A 15,273-nucleotide genomic window follows, 5' to 3' on the forward strand; every position below is an offset into this window, starting at 1 on the left:
TAATGTATTTTCAGAGGCAGAAAGGTAAGTTTAGGTTCTTTCACTATGATAAACAATGAAAATGTAATTATTTTGGTAATCATGGAGATACCAAAATTTTGTTCACCCATCCCATTCTTTCCTACCAAAAAGATGTACTTAATCTGGAGACAACCTGATATTTTCCTTGACCCCATCTACAGCTACAACTAGCTGCTTAATTAACAATTGCACACCATGTTGTACAAGCAAGTTTAATTCATGCCATTTATAAGTTTTGAGCCCACTGCTTTATTTCACCAGCTCCCCTAAGTGGGACTACTGTATTAATTGCTAGGACTCTGATTAGATATAGATTAGATATTAAACATAGATTTCCTGTGTTTAAAAACTGTATCTTCTAAGGGTAGGGATGCCTGTGAACTTGAAACAGAATAGCAGACATGGTCCTGAGCCGTGGACCATGTCTAACTCAGTTTTCCCTCCACTCTGATCTCCAGACATCTGTCCTAAAATAGACATGATGATTTATCCTTGCGCAGATGCTATTCAGCTTGGAGCTATTTGTAAAAAAAAAAAAAAATATTGTGGTTTTAGTCCTTGTCCTCTCTGTGTCCTCATGCCTACTTGGCCCCTATTACCTTTCAAAGAATAGAAGATATTTTAGGTGACACAGAGCTTTGAAAGTCAAAATTGTTTTCTTGGCATAGAACACCAGCCTTCTAAGATTATCTCTCATATGTATGATGTAAAAGATAATATAAATAAATTTTATTGCTAATATGATTCAGTCATAAGACTGGATGCTTCTCTTTCTACTCTGCGACCTCAGAAATTATGGACTTTAGGATCAAGAAAGGTAAAAGAAAAAAAAATTAGAAAGTATAAAACTTTGAATACCACCTGACGCTTGTTTCCCTGTGTTTTCAGCAAAATCATGTTTGTTTTGCAAATTGGGAGCACGTCACAGACAGACAGCTGCAACAGTGACCTGAGTGGCCCCCACGCCGTGGACAAGGCCGTGCTGCTGCAGTACAGTGTCAACAATGGGGTCACCTGGCACGTCATCGCACAGCACCAGCCCAAGGACTTCACACAGGCTCAGCGAGTGTCTTACAATGTCCCCCTGTAAGTGGCCTGAATGGAAAGGCATGGTCTCATGCGTGATCCCTGAGAATCACAGGGTCTGAGCTGGAAGTTTGGTGAAGTTACTGGAACAACAGCACAGAAGCAGGTGGTGGCACAGCCAAGACTAACCCAGACCCCCCGAAGTTGTGTCACTGTTTTCTGTTAGGCAAGGAACCAGGTGCAACAGGGAATAGAGAATAACAACTAAATGCAAAGGCACTTTTTGGGTATTTCCCTTTCTCTAACCAGTATTTCTAGTCCTTTAGAAAGAAACATTGTTAATTTTCTACGCTCATTTGAAAGTTTTCTGAGGGTAGGCAACCATGTCACTTTTGCTTAGCATTGTACCCCCAGCCTTTAGCACAGTGTCTGTCACACAGAAGCCATGTCACGTTTGTTGGCCAAAAACAGTGCTTTTCCAGGTACCAGTGGGGCACGGGGAAGCAGGGAGGGAGTTGTAAAAGAATTACAAGTCCTTGAGGAGCCAAATCCTAGGACCTAAGCAAATCTGAATTCCATACCCTAAGTTTTGTTGATTTAGGCTAGCCTATTCTGTTTGAAGTCTGCAAGTCACATACCAAGGGAGTTTTGTTTTCTAGCATTTAACCTCTTTGTCCTTCTGTGACCCAGGGAGGCCCGGATGAAAGGAGTTTTATTGCGCTGGTGGCAACCGCGCCACAATGGAACAGGTCATGATCAGTGGGCTTTGGACCATGTGGAGGTCGTCCTGTGAGTATCTGATGCGTAGCATCCCATGTCCCTTGCAGAAAGGTTTGAAATTCCTTTGATGTGGCATGCTCCTTAATTCAGTAACAACCGCTCCTAATGAGAAGCCCCCACAAGACTTTGGCCTACACTCTTCAGCAACTGCAATCTGTAGCTTAGGTCAACCTGAAATAGCCGAGTCCCAAATGCAGTTTAATGTACCTTAGACAACTTCAGTGAGCAAAAGATTTATGTGTGCATTTGACAACATTCGTTAAATGGGATGAAACAAAAGCCTCAGGGTAAATGGGCAACAGTGTCTTTGCCACATCTAGGTTGCCTTATAAAATGGCATGACGTCCCTCAGAAGGGAAGGGATCTGTACTGGTCAGTGTGCAGAGTGTTTCTGGCTGACGTGCCCAGTTACAAACACCTGTCCGAGCCACCGATGCCTGAGGCGGCCTTCAGTTTAGTGACGTGGTTGCGATTAGAGCAAGGCATTTGTGGTTTCAGATTCCTCCCGCCCCATCCCAGCCCCTTGCAAGCTGAGGGTGTCCCCCTGTGGCTTCTCCCATAGAATAGCTGAGGGTGTCCCCCTGTGGCTCCTCCCATAGAATAGCTGAGGGTGTCCCCCTGTGGCTTCTCCCATAGAATAAAGCTGGCGCCGCTGTCCCCTTAGCCGGGTTGACTGTTGTGCAGAGAGATGATTGCTTTTTCTCTAACGATCTAGTTCCTGTAGAACTGGAACGGGAAAGCTTATGTCTCGACGTGTTCGGACTGATGGCTCCAAGTGGTTGGCAAGGAGAGGCGAATCTTCTCGGTAGATAGGTTCAAATGTTCATTCTGTTTACCAGATCAAAAATGAAATCAGCCCTTTGGCTGATTTCAGTCATTTTGAAAGCAAACGTAAATGATTAATTGGTAGGAAAACTACCAGATCTGTTTTCTTTCAATCATAGCCATGAGCTGAATTTTTCAGTCTTGACTTAGCCCTCGTCTTAGTTTTCACTGAGGCACCTGCTTGCATGGCATCCATATCAACCCCCAAATCCAAGAGCAACCCAGTCCCTACACAAGTCCCCACTGTGCGCTCTGCTGCTTTGGACAACTTGCTGGGCTCTGCCTCCACAAGACAAAGTCGAAGTTTAAAATCACAGTCCATATTCATCTGGATCTATATATGAGGCTGATGGTTTACTTAGATATTGATTTCCTCAGACTACAGTATTCCAGGAGAATAGAACAAAACCTGGGCTCTAAAATGAACACATATATATGGTAAGGCCAGAGAGAGATGTCCAAATAGACCAAGAACCAATCCTAGAGCCTTTCTGCCCTAAATACTCTCCTTTCAGAGCAGCGTTTCTCAATCTGATTGAACATCAGAATCACTCAGGAGCTTTTGGAAGAAGCATCCCTCCGGATGGTTTGATTGAAATTGATCTGCAGTGGGACCTGAGCATCAGTCTTTTTAAAAGGCACCCAGAGTGATTCTAATAAACTGGTTGAGAATCCAATTTAGAGTCAATAAACACTTTGTATCTTTCAAGTCTCTTGCCAAGATGGTTTACATTAATAGGGCTTCGTGTGCCTGACAAAGCATTATGAACTCCGATGGAAACTTAAAAACTTGACAGTCCTCAAAAGAAAGCAGTGAATACTGCCCTTGGGGTAGACATGACAATCCTTAACATGTCATGTGTGTGAGTAGATTAGAGATTTCTTCTCCTGCCACCCAACCAAACAATTTCAGTTATCAGTTTTGGATTTCCGAGACATATCATCACCACAATACCCTCCCTTGAACAAAATTAAAGAGCAGGTGGGGTCAGATGTGCAAATATACTCCCGTGGTGGGAAACAGCCCCTTTGCAACTTTGAAGCAAACTGTGTCCTTCCTTCCCTGTTGACCTGCTTCCTCAGAGTCTCTCAGAGCATCAGCAGGAAGCCTCACCACATAGCTCCCAAGGGACCCTCTTGAATACCTGGTGTTGTTGTTAATTTTTATAAGCAGCCACCGGCATCATGCTGTTACTACAAGAATCAAGTTTGGATTACAGGAAATCTATCATATTGATCATTTTTCTGGAGAAAGAATCTGTGTGTAATGACTTCACTTTTATTCCATCTCCAGAATTTTAGTCCTCTGAAGAATTTATCACTTACCAGGCACCTGTCTGCTCTTACTCTGCATTATTCTTGCAGACTTTCCAGACACTAAAACATTTTGAATGAGAAAAGAGCATTTCCACATATGCACAGTGTTGCATGATTTGGACTTCATTCGGTGTCTTCTTTCAGTGAATGATTTAAAAATTATAATTCACACATATCACCAAATAATATTATTTTTTTTATATCACACAGATAATTTTAAAAGGAAATGCTAGCTCTTTAATGACATTTCAAAATTTTGTTAAAAATAAAGGGTATACTTTGCTTTCTTTCCTTTCTTTCTTTTTTTGGAGAAAGAAGCAGAAATTATATTTTCAGAACCATCTTTTTGATATTTTGCTCTTGTGTTAGGATTTAACATTTCTATAACACTGTCCCCTTCCATAGCACTTCTTTTCAGAAGAGTCAAAAGTTTTAAGGCATTCACTAACTAATATGCCCTTGATAGCTCTACAAAATAATCACTTTAAGTCATTCATTTGATGAGTTTAAAATAAAAAATAAAGTTCCAGAGAATTCAGAAAAATAAAACACGATAATTCTCCAAAGGGTCTTTCAACCAAATGAAGCACCAAGAAGCTAGCCAAGATTTGTTTCATAATTCACAAATATTACTAATTATAATTTGCTACAGCAGATATATACTTAGAAATAGAGAGGTAGAGGGACACCTGGGTGGCTCAGTCGTTAAGTGTCCAACTTCAGCTCGGGTCATGATCTCACGGTTCGTGGGTTCGAGCCCTGCGTCGGGCACTGTGCTGACAGCCCAGAGCCTGGAGCCTGCTTCGGATTCTGTGTCTCCCTCTCTCTCTGCAACTCCCCTGCTCATGCTCTTTTTCCCTCTCTCTCAAAATTTGGATAATAAAACATTTAAAAAATTTTTAAAAAAAAGAAATAGGGAGGTAGAATACTCCCATAAATCCCTATTAATTCGAAATATCCTCGAATTCACTATACTTTTATATGATAACATTTAGTGATATAAACTAGCATTGCTAACTCCTCAAGTGTGGAAGAGAGAGGAGACTGGGGTGCAAATCTAAAGAGATACAAGCCCTACTTAACTGATGACTCCAAATATGGCTGCTAATATGTTTTTGCAACTAATGGTTGGAAAACCATTACATTGTTAGAACGTATTTTCTTTTCTGAGTGAACACTGGCCTTAATCTAACTTTATTACCATAGTTTTGCTTCTGTGCATGTGCACTAAGGACACATGCTAAAAATCCCTAGAAAGAAAAATTCCAGTCACGCATGGTATCTTGAAAATAACCTCAGCACTGCCCATATTAACTACAAAGGTACATAAATGAGTTTGATGAGAACAAATTCAGCACTTTTGAAAATATTTCAAGGTTTAGGAATGCATCCTAAATTGACAACATACATAACAAATGTTTAACCTAATGGGTTAATTCTAAAATACTCCATGTGGAAGGATTTGCGTTTCATAAATATAGATGTACAGAATGACAAGCCCCACATCATAAAAGAGTAAAAGCACCATTTAGCACTTAACAAGCAAAGTCACTTATGCTTTGTGCTTGTTTGAGAGTGAAATCTTTTCATCCTGGTGATGTTTTTCAGTAAAACCTGCCCATGAAAAGCTCTTCATGAGAATTGGCCACTGCTATTCTGGCATAAAACAGATGTACTAAATTGACAGATGACTTTTTCCCAGCCTCACTAGCTTACCAAAAGGCCTTATTCCGTAATGTCTGAGCAATATAGCAGAACACAGTCACTGGCAACCATGTCAGAAACCTAATGTCTCTGAATTCACTTGCTAGTAGAGAACGTTCATTTTGCAGTAAATGTTTGTGAACACCCTTGGGCAGACCCCTCACAAGATCCATGCTGGTGGGGTTCTTCTTAGGATAAAAGAGAAATCTTGGTCTTAATCGTTTTTGTGGGGCACTCATCCTTTTATCCTAAGAATCTCCCTCACCCAAATCCGCATCTCATTCACACATCACATTTTTTTGTGTACGTGTCTAAGTCACAACCTGTCATGTGTATAATGAAGTGGGCCAATTTTTGCATGTGTACCTTGAAAGCAAATGGCTCGGTAAAGAGCCTTTGTGAATTGACTTACGAAAGAGTGAATAATTACCACATTTACTGGGGATGAAAACCAATATGTTGCTAACTATGGTCTTAAACGCATTTATCAGATTTCAATAATATGAGTACCATCATGACCCATCCCCTCATGCTATCCATTATCAAAATACTGTCACATTTTTGGCACAAATGATTTTTGGAGATGAGCATAGTACATTTGTTGCAAAGCATATTTATCCTTTACTAATTTGACTGTGTTATCTGATGTAGAGGACTTCTGTATTTTTTAAAGCCCATTCCTTAATATATTCAGGAACAAGTATTTTCTAAAATGTAAATAACTGAAAAAAACAGACAATAAATTAAGGTTAGTTATTAACTACTACTTTCCTATTTATACTTTATACACAACATTTATGCCAAATGTAGTACTAAGCTACATGTACCTTGACATATGGTTATGAGCAAATATTGCATGTTGCATTACATTAAAAAGTTAAATATATGTATATATCAGGTGTAGGAGAATAAGAAATAACTTCTTTAATTTTTATTTTCAAAAGAGATGAAAAATCCTATATTGCATCTAAACCTGATCAGACTTTTATGACTAATCACAGTGCTGCATGCATTGAAAGGCATTTTTTAACTTGTGTTATATTTCATTATTTGCTGTCATTGGTTTTCCACTAGAGTAAGGTAAGTCCTCTTACTAATTCTGGGTAATTGTTGCCTAATAGTCTCATCAGTGTTACCTGCATTAACAAAAGTCTTGTCGAAGACCTTTGCAATTAAAAAAAGATCTGTGAAAACAAAGTTATGTATGATATTGGGATATACTGGGACATTTGGAACCTAGATCATGTAAAGTCAGAGTTCAGCAAAATTGTGGTAATTCTTTAGTGTACATGCAATATTGGGCACAACAGCATAGACAGAGTGCTAATCAGCATAGCTTTATTGAGTAACAAATTTCACTCTGTGCCTGAGACTGTATTAGAGAAATTAAAAACTAGAGATGAGTGTCAAAGACCTAGGGGCTCTGATTAAATGTAATGTCTCTCAAAAGATCTGTTGTGCGGGAGATGCGTGCGGGTACCTTGACTTTTTAATTCTGTTTTAAATTAATAAGTGAATTGGCAGGGGTGCCTGGGTGGTTCAGTCAATTGAGTGTCTGACTCTTGGTTTGAGCTCAGGTCATGATCTCATGGTTCACGAGTTTGAGCCCCACGACGGGCTCCACGCTAGCAGTGTGAGACTTGCTTGGGATTCTCTCTCTCCCTCTCTCTCTCTCTCTCTCTGCCCCTCCCCTGCTCTCTCTCTCTCTCTCTCTCTCTCTCTCTCTCTCAAAATAAATTAATAAACATTAAAAAATATTTTTAAAAAATAAGTGAATTGGCAGAAAGTAGTGGACCTATTCTTAATATTTGTGAGTTCTAGATCCTATCCTTAGGTAAGATTTGCCTTCTTTAATATGTAGTTACATTTGTCCTCCAGTGGTGATATTTTAAAACTTAGGAAAGAAGTTAAAATGGTTTTATCATTTATTAATCATCTGCATGTTATGCTAGGGGTTTTCACTCAATCCTTACAACTCCCTGAGGTACACATTATTAGATATTATTCTTCTTCCCTCTTAGCAGAGAAAATAAATACGAAATTTTCAACATTTGTGAGGTATCTGAGCCTACACTTATCTATATGTAGCCTTCCTAAAAATGCAGGGTGTTGAAAATAAAATGTCCAGCATCCTCTACTCAGGGGAGTTTCATTGATTAGTTTGAACAGCGGCATCTCATCTTGTACTCACCAGTATTTCTCTAAAAGATGTGACAGTCCCCTGGATTCTTACTTCTGCATTCGTATAAGGTGTTAATTATTGTATCATATGTTTTGATAATGAATAAATAAATGACTGATCAGTAAAAAAAAGCCTACATTTCGAGGATCTCAAATTACTTCTGCCAAGGCTCTATCTTCCCCATTTCTGTTGGAAAATCCAATAAAAATCAATTGAAATTTTTTTTCATACTAATTGATGACCTAACATAGCGGCTCCAGTGAAGAGTAACAGTTCAAAATAGCATAGAGTCTTTCTTGAAAGCTCTTGCAAGATCCATATTTCCTATGCAGAAACAGAGAAGGGTCTTATATTTCCATCTAAGTCTCTAAAGTCACTCGGCGATAGTGGAAATTTAAGTTAGCGTTTCCAACATGCCACTGACATTCAGTCTCCCTTCTTTCAATGACTTACAAAGGAGAATTTAAAAATGGACCAAGTTCTGTGCACAGCCAAAGCAAATCAATATGCCAGGTAGCCTAGTTGATATGCCTTGGGGTGAATATTACCTGCTTTCATTGTACTTAAAATTTTTTTAAATTACTTTCCCCTGTAATTGCAGTGGAAAAATAAATCTTTAAAATTCCATCACACCAATAATTATTTTGGTAATAAGGTTATCTACAGCTATATATCTGCATATATCAGAAACAATAATAGGGGGTGCCTGGGTGGCTCAGTAGGTTAAGCATCCGACTCTTGATTTCACCTCAGGTCATGATCTCAGGTTGGTGAAGTCAAGCCCCACGTCAGGCTCTACACTGAAGCCTGCTTGGGATTCTGTCTCTCCCCCCCCCCCCCACCTCTCTCTCTCTCTGTCCCTCCCTCACTCTGTCTCTCTACCCCTACCCTGTTATATACAAAAGTTGCTTTAAAGCCATTAAACGTACACCTCAACTTTCATTAAAACTTTAATGTTCCTTTGTTCCCATATATTGAGGTCACTTTCATGTCAATCTAGATTGCATTGAGATAACTAAATATCTTGAGTGTTCTGAGTTTTCTTTTCCTATGTAAAATATCTTAACTATTTTAAATTATCTTTGAGTACCTTGTATCTTTAAACATGTTTACAACAGAATAATTGTCATTGCTTTAACTTTGCAGTTATTCTTTATAGTTAAAGAGTAATGATTTACAACAGGAATCCAATCAGTAAGTCACCAAAAGTTCAACAAACATGCCTTGACCACCCACGGGTGAGGCAGGAGTCTCAGTGCTGTGGTGTGGGGGTGGGAGGGAATGGGGGGCAAGCCACGACAGTGACAGAACACAGTTAATCTCCATTCAAAGCAGAAAATGAGCACGATGAGGGTTCAAAGTAAGGGGGACATCGCTTCAGGGAGCAATAAATAAAATGTGATACTTGGAAAAAATGTAGAAACACAAGAAGTGATGTAGGGGATTGGTCAGTGAGGCAGATGGAAGAGGTTCAGGGTGGCTCTGACTAGAGCAGTCTGTATGGGAACGTAGTGGAAGAAAGGACTTAAACAACAGAGTAAGATTAAACCTGCAGAGAACTTGAAGTATCGGGCTAGGTTGGCTTAGATGTGGCTCCATAGACAAGAGGATTGCGAATGGCTTGTTCCAAGGTAGAGTCAGCATTTGAGGGAAAGTTTACAGAGTCTGGTGTGCAAAACACCCTGTATGTATGTGGAAAGATAGGCACAATGTATCAATGATACTTTCTCAGGATCTCGTGGTTTCTTTTCAGTGGTGTTTTTTCCATAAAGGGAGAGAGTGAGAAGACTAGGGTAGGAGGCCACCATGATACCCAGGGAAAAGGCCACAAGATGACCTACTGTGCTGGGAGGAAGATGACCAGTGTCAGTCCTGGTATTTTGTGACTAAAGAGGCGACAGGATTTTTTCTCCTGACACTTGACAAGACATTAACTCATTGTCCTCTTTTTGTAACTGGACTTTACATAGGTAGCAATTAGTACTTATAGCAGATAATAAATAATAAAGTTAATAATATTTAATTATTATAAAATTATTAAAAAACATAATATGTAATAATAAATTCACTTCATCCTTCAACCATGACATTGAAACTGGTCAACTTAGTTGATATGTGTAACACTGTCACATCAGGGGAGAAAGGAAGGGTGGTAAAGTTACTGAAGATAAACCTCTTTTTGTGTGTGTTTTTCTCTACAGTGGCTTCAGAGTGTATTCTAGCTTCCATTCTATAGTGTCTAGCAGTTTGGTAATACAGAAACCCAGAGTAGAAAGTTATTAGCACCTCAATACAAAATATACATATCAATGTGATGTCTATTTTTTTATCAGGTTTTCAGCACAGGTATTATTGCTTTTTGATTAAACATATCTGATGATACTGACTTTATGTATTTTCCTTTGAGACATTTTATTATAAATATTTTCTAATGATCAAACAACTATAAAATCATCATTTTAAAGGTTTCTGTGTGTTACAAATGTTAATATGATATTACTTAATTGTAATATCTAGTATAATATACTAGGTAAAAAAGTATCATTTTACACCCTGCCTGGTATAGTGATCATTAATAACCCAAAACATGCCACTGAGTGCAAAATTGCCCCTTCCCTTCTCTTTACCCTAATTCAAGTTCATGTCATGTTGACCTTCGTGGTGGAATCAGATCACACATGACATTATCCCACTCCAGATACATTTTATGTTTCCCTGAAATTAAGGAGGAAAAAACTTGGTGTCCACACAGTTTTTAAGACACTCGGTAAATTTGAAAAATATCAATATGCTCGCATTTAAAAACCACATTTTGGGGGGTGCCTGGGTAGCTCAGTCAGTTAAGCGTCAGACTCCAGAGCAGGTCATGATCTCACAGTTCTGGGTTCAAGCCCCGCATCGGACTCTGTGCTGACCAACAGCTCAGAGCCTGGAGCCTGCTTTGGATTCTGTGTCTCCCTCTCTCTCTGCCCCTCCCCTGCTCCCACTCTGTCTGTCTCTCAAAAATAAATAAACATTTAAAAAAAAATTTAAAGCCACATTTTGATGCCACCTATAGATAGGTTGTCACTCAGGTCAGCATGTGAAAGAAGTATGGTTCTTTTTAGTGATGTTATAGATAACGATCCTTTTTAAAGCATATTTTCCGTTCCAAAACTTTTAACCGCTGTCTCTACCAATATTGCACAATTTCCTACCGACTCCCAAAATCCATCTTCCGTACTTTTAGCAGCTTCACGTATAATATGTATGTATGCATATGTGTACGTACATACGTGGAGGAAATATATGACCCCTACACAATTACACATTTAGTTACACCTTCTTGGTATTTATGATCTTTTTTCCAGTCAAGTGCCTTTCTTTTCCATAAGGCCATGTTTATAGAGCCCAGATGCTTATTGTTTGCAGAAGACCATGAAATCCAACTTCCTGAGAAAAATTTGCTTTCTTTTGCCCCTGAGTCTAATCAAATAAGAAGTTCAAGCTGATTCAGCTAACAACTTTGTTTTTCCTCTGTTTGTTTTTGCTTTTTAAGCTTTAAATGAGAATGTTCGCTAAAGGAATCAAATTCTGTTTCCTACTTGTTAAAGATGTGTTTAAATAAGGTAGTGGGTACAGCACACACTTCCTCTCTAATGAAATCCACCCAAGTAGACAGTTTCAGAAAAAAGTCCAAGAGTAAAATTCAAAAGCCAGAACAGTTTCATTCCACTTTCACTGTGAATCAAGAGAATTTACCATATTTTCCGGTTTGGAGCTCACTAGTGAGCAGAAGAGGCTTTCTTCAAGGCCAAAGACAGTGAATACAGGCGTCAACCTTTAGTTATTCTGTCTTGGGGGAGTAATGTCAGCATGACCTATCAACCATGAACATTTTCAAATAAGTATCAGGCTAACGTAGAACATAGACTACATTGCGCTTTCAGTGATGGGACTTACGTGCTCTTTCTCCTTTCCCTCCCTGCCTCTATCCTTTCTGACGTTAAACAGCACTCGCAAACAAAATTACATGATGAATTTTTCACGACAACACGGGCTCAGGCACTTCTACAACAGAAGACGAAGGTCACTTAGACGATACCCATGAAGAATCAAAAAGTTTATTTTCCTTCCAACATGTGACGTGTTGCTTTCCCATTCTTTTAAAATCTCGCACTGCATCTGATATCAGGAAAATTCTGTGAAGGACTCGGTGATTAACGGAAAGCTCTTCTCAAGACCGAGTGCACACCACTTCCCCACACTGTGAACTAATGACAAGTGACTTATTTTCTCATAAGTAAATGTCTTCATGTTGCTGTGTCCGTGAAAATTGTGATCTGTTGTAATATCAGTTACAGTGGCAGTATTGAAAATAAGAAATAGTTTAACAGAAAAAAAAAGTTTAAGCACAAAAATTTAAGAGATTTTATGTTTAAAATGGCATTTAGTACAGAATTTAACATTCTTGGTCACAAAGCTATTTAAGTGGACTGTATTTCAGCTATGTATCATGTTTTATATGATTAAATTATCATTGTTTGTTTTATGTATTATCTTCTACAGTATAACACATTGACACTGTATTTACTTGTTTTGTTGCAATATTTTGCTGCTGAATTTCAGGCTACTTATATTCTGCAGAAAATTCATTGAAATACCTACTCAAGAAGATAGTTGTAAAGATATTGTATCTCCTTTAATATACTCCTTAAAATGTATGTTGGTTTAGCGTTGTTTTGTGGATAAGAAAAATGCTTGACCTTGAAATATTTTCTACTTAAAAATTGTGGATGAAAACCCTATCTCCCACAAAGTTCCCAGCTCCTTGTCTAAAGATTTTTTTAAAGTGTTCTGTGGCTGATTTACTAACAGTGACTGCCATTTTGTGTCTGTGGTAACAAGAGTGATTTGTAAAACAGTGGATGTTTTCATTGTGTTCTCTTCGTGGATTGTTCTTCCTGCGGGTCATTCTCATACCTTCTGATGAAGTTGTACCAACACCAGCAACATTGTGATGGCCCTGTAGCCCTGAACTCTCGATTAACCTAACTGAAAGGTTGTACTCTAGGGTGAACCAAGCTAACAGCCCATACTTAAATAAAAATTATGTCCATAAGCCACTTGAGGCTCATTTGTCTTTATTCATGTTTTTAATTAAATTTTGTGTCATATTTGGAGAGCTGATCGATTTTGGAAAAAACGGTGTCGGATATATTTACTGGTGTTTGGTTTCATCACTGTTAATAACAATTATGAAGCCACACTTTCAATTCAACCATGTTTCTCTTATTCTATTTCTATTAATCACTCTGTTTCTATTAATCACTCTGTAATTACAGTAAGAAAAGTCAATAGAGAATTCTGAAAATTATTGAATTCCTGAGAAATGTTGTTAGCTGCTACATAAATACCTGGCTCATAATGAGCCCTCATGCATTCATTCAGCAAATATTTGTGGAATGCTTGCTATGTGGTAGGCACTTTGCTAAGTGTTGAGGATAAAAATGGTGATTGGGGCATTTTCCCTGCTTGTAATGTCTACCAAATAAAAAGCATGTTGATACTGTTGAATTTGTTGATTTCCCAGAGGATTAAAAAATATCTAAGTAATAGAGTAATAAAAGGCAATAGTATTTCTCACTGAACAGGGAAATGATAAAGGATGATCTCTCTGAGAAGCTTAGCTAAACTTTATTTTAAGCCTAATATCAAATCCATTGTGAATCATTGCCTTGAGATACAGGTCTTCTTTTTTCTGCCAACCTAATTTAATATATGACTTGTTTTACACTTTGGTGCACTATTTGACCCATGATTGTCTATAACTGTTGTATCTTAATTGTTGACTTCTCCTTTCTTGATTCACAAATTGTCTGCTGCTGGTTCCCCATTTGATGGCATTTTTGGTTCGTTTTCTCATTGGTAGAAGGGGTTGAATTTTTCCCAAAGCTTTGTCTTTCCATGCCTTGCGTGTCTGCCATAGACCTACCAGGGGAGCAGGGCTAAGCTATCGTATAGCACTCCCAGTCACCTGTCTTCCTACCGTGAGGACAGGGCTGGCATCCCTTTCAGTCCATGGCCTCAAAGTTTTAATAGTGTACGTGGGGACTTGCATGTAATTGGCTTATTTAATTTGAAAATGTAGTCAGAGTAGGACTTCAACTATTGTTGGTTCAACTGACTTACCTTCCTAAAAGAAACAAAGTTTAATAATACCAGAGATTTAAAAATATTTGCATGGCCAAGTTCCCATGGTTTCTACACAGTTATCTCTTATTCACCATACATTCTAATGTAAATTATACTCAATATCTGAATCTTAGGGGTGCCTGGGTGTCTCAGTGGGTTAGGCGTCCGACTTTGGCTCAGGTCATGATCTCACAGTTTGTGAGTTCAAGTCCTGCGTCTGGCTCTCTGCTGTTGGCACTGATCCCACTTCAGATCCTCTTTTCCCCTCTCTCTCTCTACCCCTCCCCCATTCACATTCTGTCTCTGTCTCTCAAAAATAAACGTTAAAAAATTTTTAAATATATCTGATCTTAGGGGCGCCTGGGTGGCGCAGTCGGTTAAGCGTCCGACTTCAGCCAGGTCACGATCTCGCGGTCTGTGAGTTCGAGCCCCGCGTCAGGCTCTGGGCTGATGGCTCAGAGCCTGGAGCCTGTTTCCGATTCTGTGTCTCCCTCTCTCTCTGCCCCTCCCCCGTTCATGCTCTGTCTCTCTCTGTCCCAAAAAATAAATAAACGTTGAAAAAAAAAATATATCTGATCTTAAATATAGTCAGTATCACAGATATCTTACCCTTTATCTAAGAAAGAACATGATATGTATATTACTTGGGAAATTCCCCAAATTGAGATGGTCACTCTTGTCCTTACATTTCAAGGTTAAAAAAAGTATAGGCAATCACTAAAATGTGTACCCATTCATTTTAATGTTTGCCAATTGAAATTTTTTGACAACAACTTGTAGTGCCTTTTTGTACTCTATCTTTTCAACTTTCCTATACATGGCAATTGCCACTTTTTAAAATTTTTTTAATGTTTTTATTTTATTTTTGAGAGAAAAAGAGCGTGAGTGGGGGAGGGGCAGAGAGCAAGAGAGAGACACAGAATCCAAAGCAGGCTCCAGGCTCTGAGCTGTCAGCACAGAGCCTGACGCAGGGCTCAAACCCACGAACCGTGAGATCATGAGCTGAACCGAAGTCGGAGACTTAACTGACTAAGCCACCCAGGCACCCCAGGAGTTGCCACTTTTAACACTAAATAATATGCCTTTTTCCTAGCTTACTTTTTATAAAAAGATGTGCACTATGTACTTGAGATGGGCATTTAGGATGTGTTTCAAATAAAATTTGTTTTTCAAATATGTTTATTGGTTGGGGATAGGGTATCTAGATATCTTGGGATCAGGTTTCTATCATCCAGACAGAACAC

General features: G+C 38.8%; 1 protein-coding gene across 3 annotated transcripts in view; it reads left to right on the forward strand.

The window, feature by feature from the left end:
- RELN (reelin) overlaps positions 1 to 12,960 on the forward strand; it is a 536,751-nt gene extending 523,791 nt beyond the window's left edge. The window contains exons 62-66 of one of the 3 annotated variants that reach the window (XM_019825367.3): positions 910 to 1,107; positions 1,738 to 1,836; positions 2,543 to 2,632; positions 6,748 to 6,753; positions 11,849 to 12,960. In XM_019825367.3, the coding sequence (XP_019680926.3) occupies positions 910 to 1,107; positions 1,738 to 1,836; positions 2,543 to 2,632; positions 6,748 to 6,753; positions 11,849 to 11,945 (490 nt within the window). In that variant the 3' untranslated portion in view covers positions 11,946 to 12,960. The remainder of the gene's footprint in view (positions 1 to 909; positions 1,108 to 1,737; positions 1,837 to 2,542; positions 2,633 to 6,747; positions 6,754 to 11,848) is intronic. The other 2 variants (XM_019825368.3, XM_011280339.4) reach the window with 2 other exon arrangements.
- Positions 12,961 to 15,273: the final 2,313 nt, after the last annotated feature.

Source organism: Felis catus, chromosome A2 (genome assembly GCF_018350175.1).
Source record: "Felis catus isolate Fca126 chromosome A2, F.catus_Fca126_mat1.0, whole genome shotgun sequence".
Classification (NCBI taxonomy): domain Eukaryota; kingdom Metazoa; phylum Chordata; class Mammalia; order Carnivora; family Felidae; genus Felis; species Felis catus.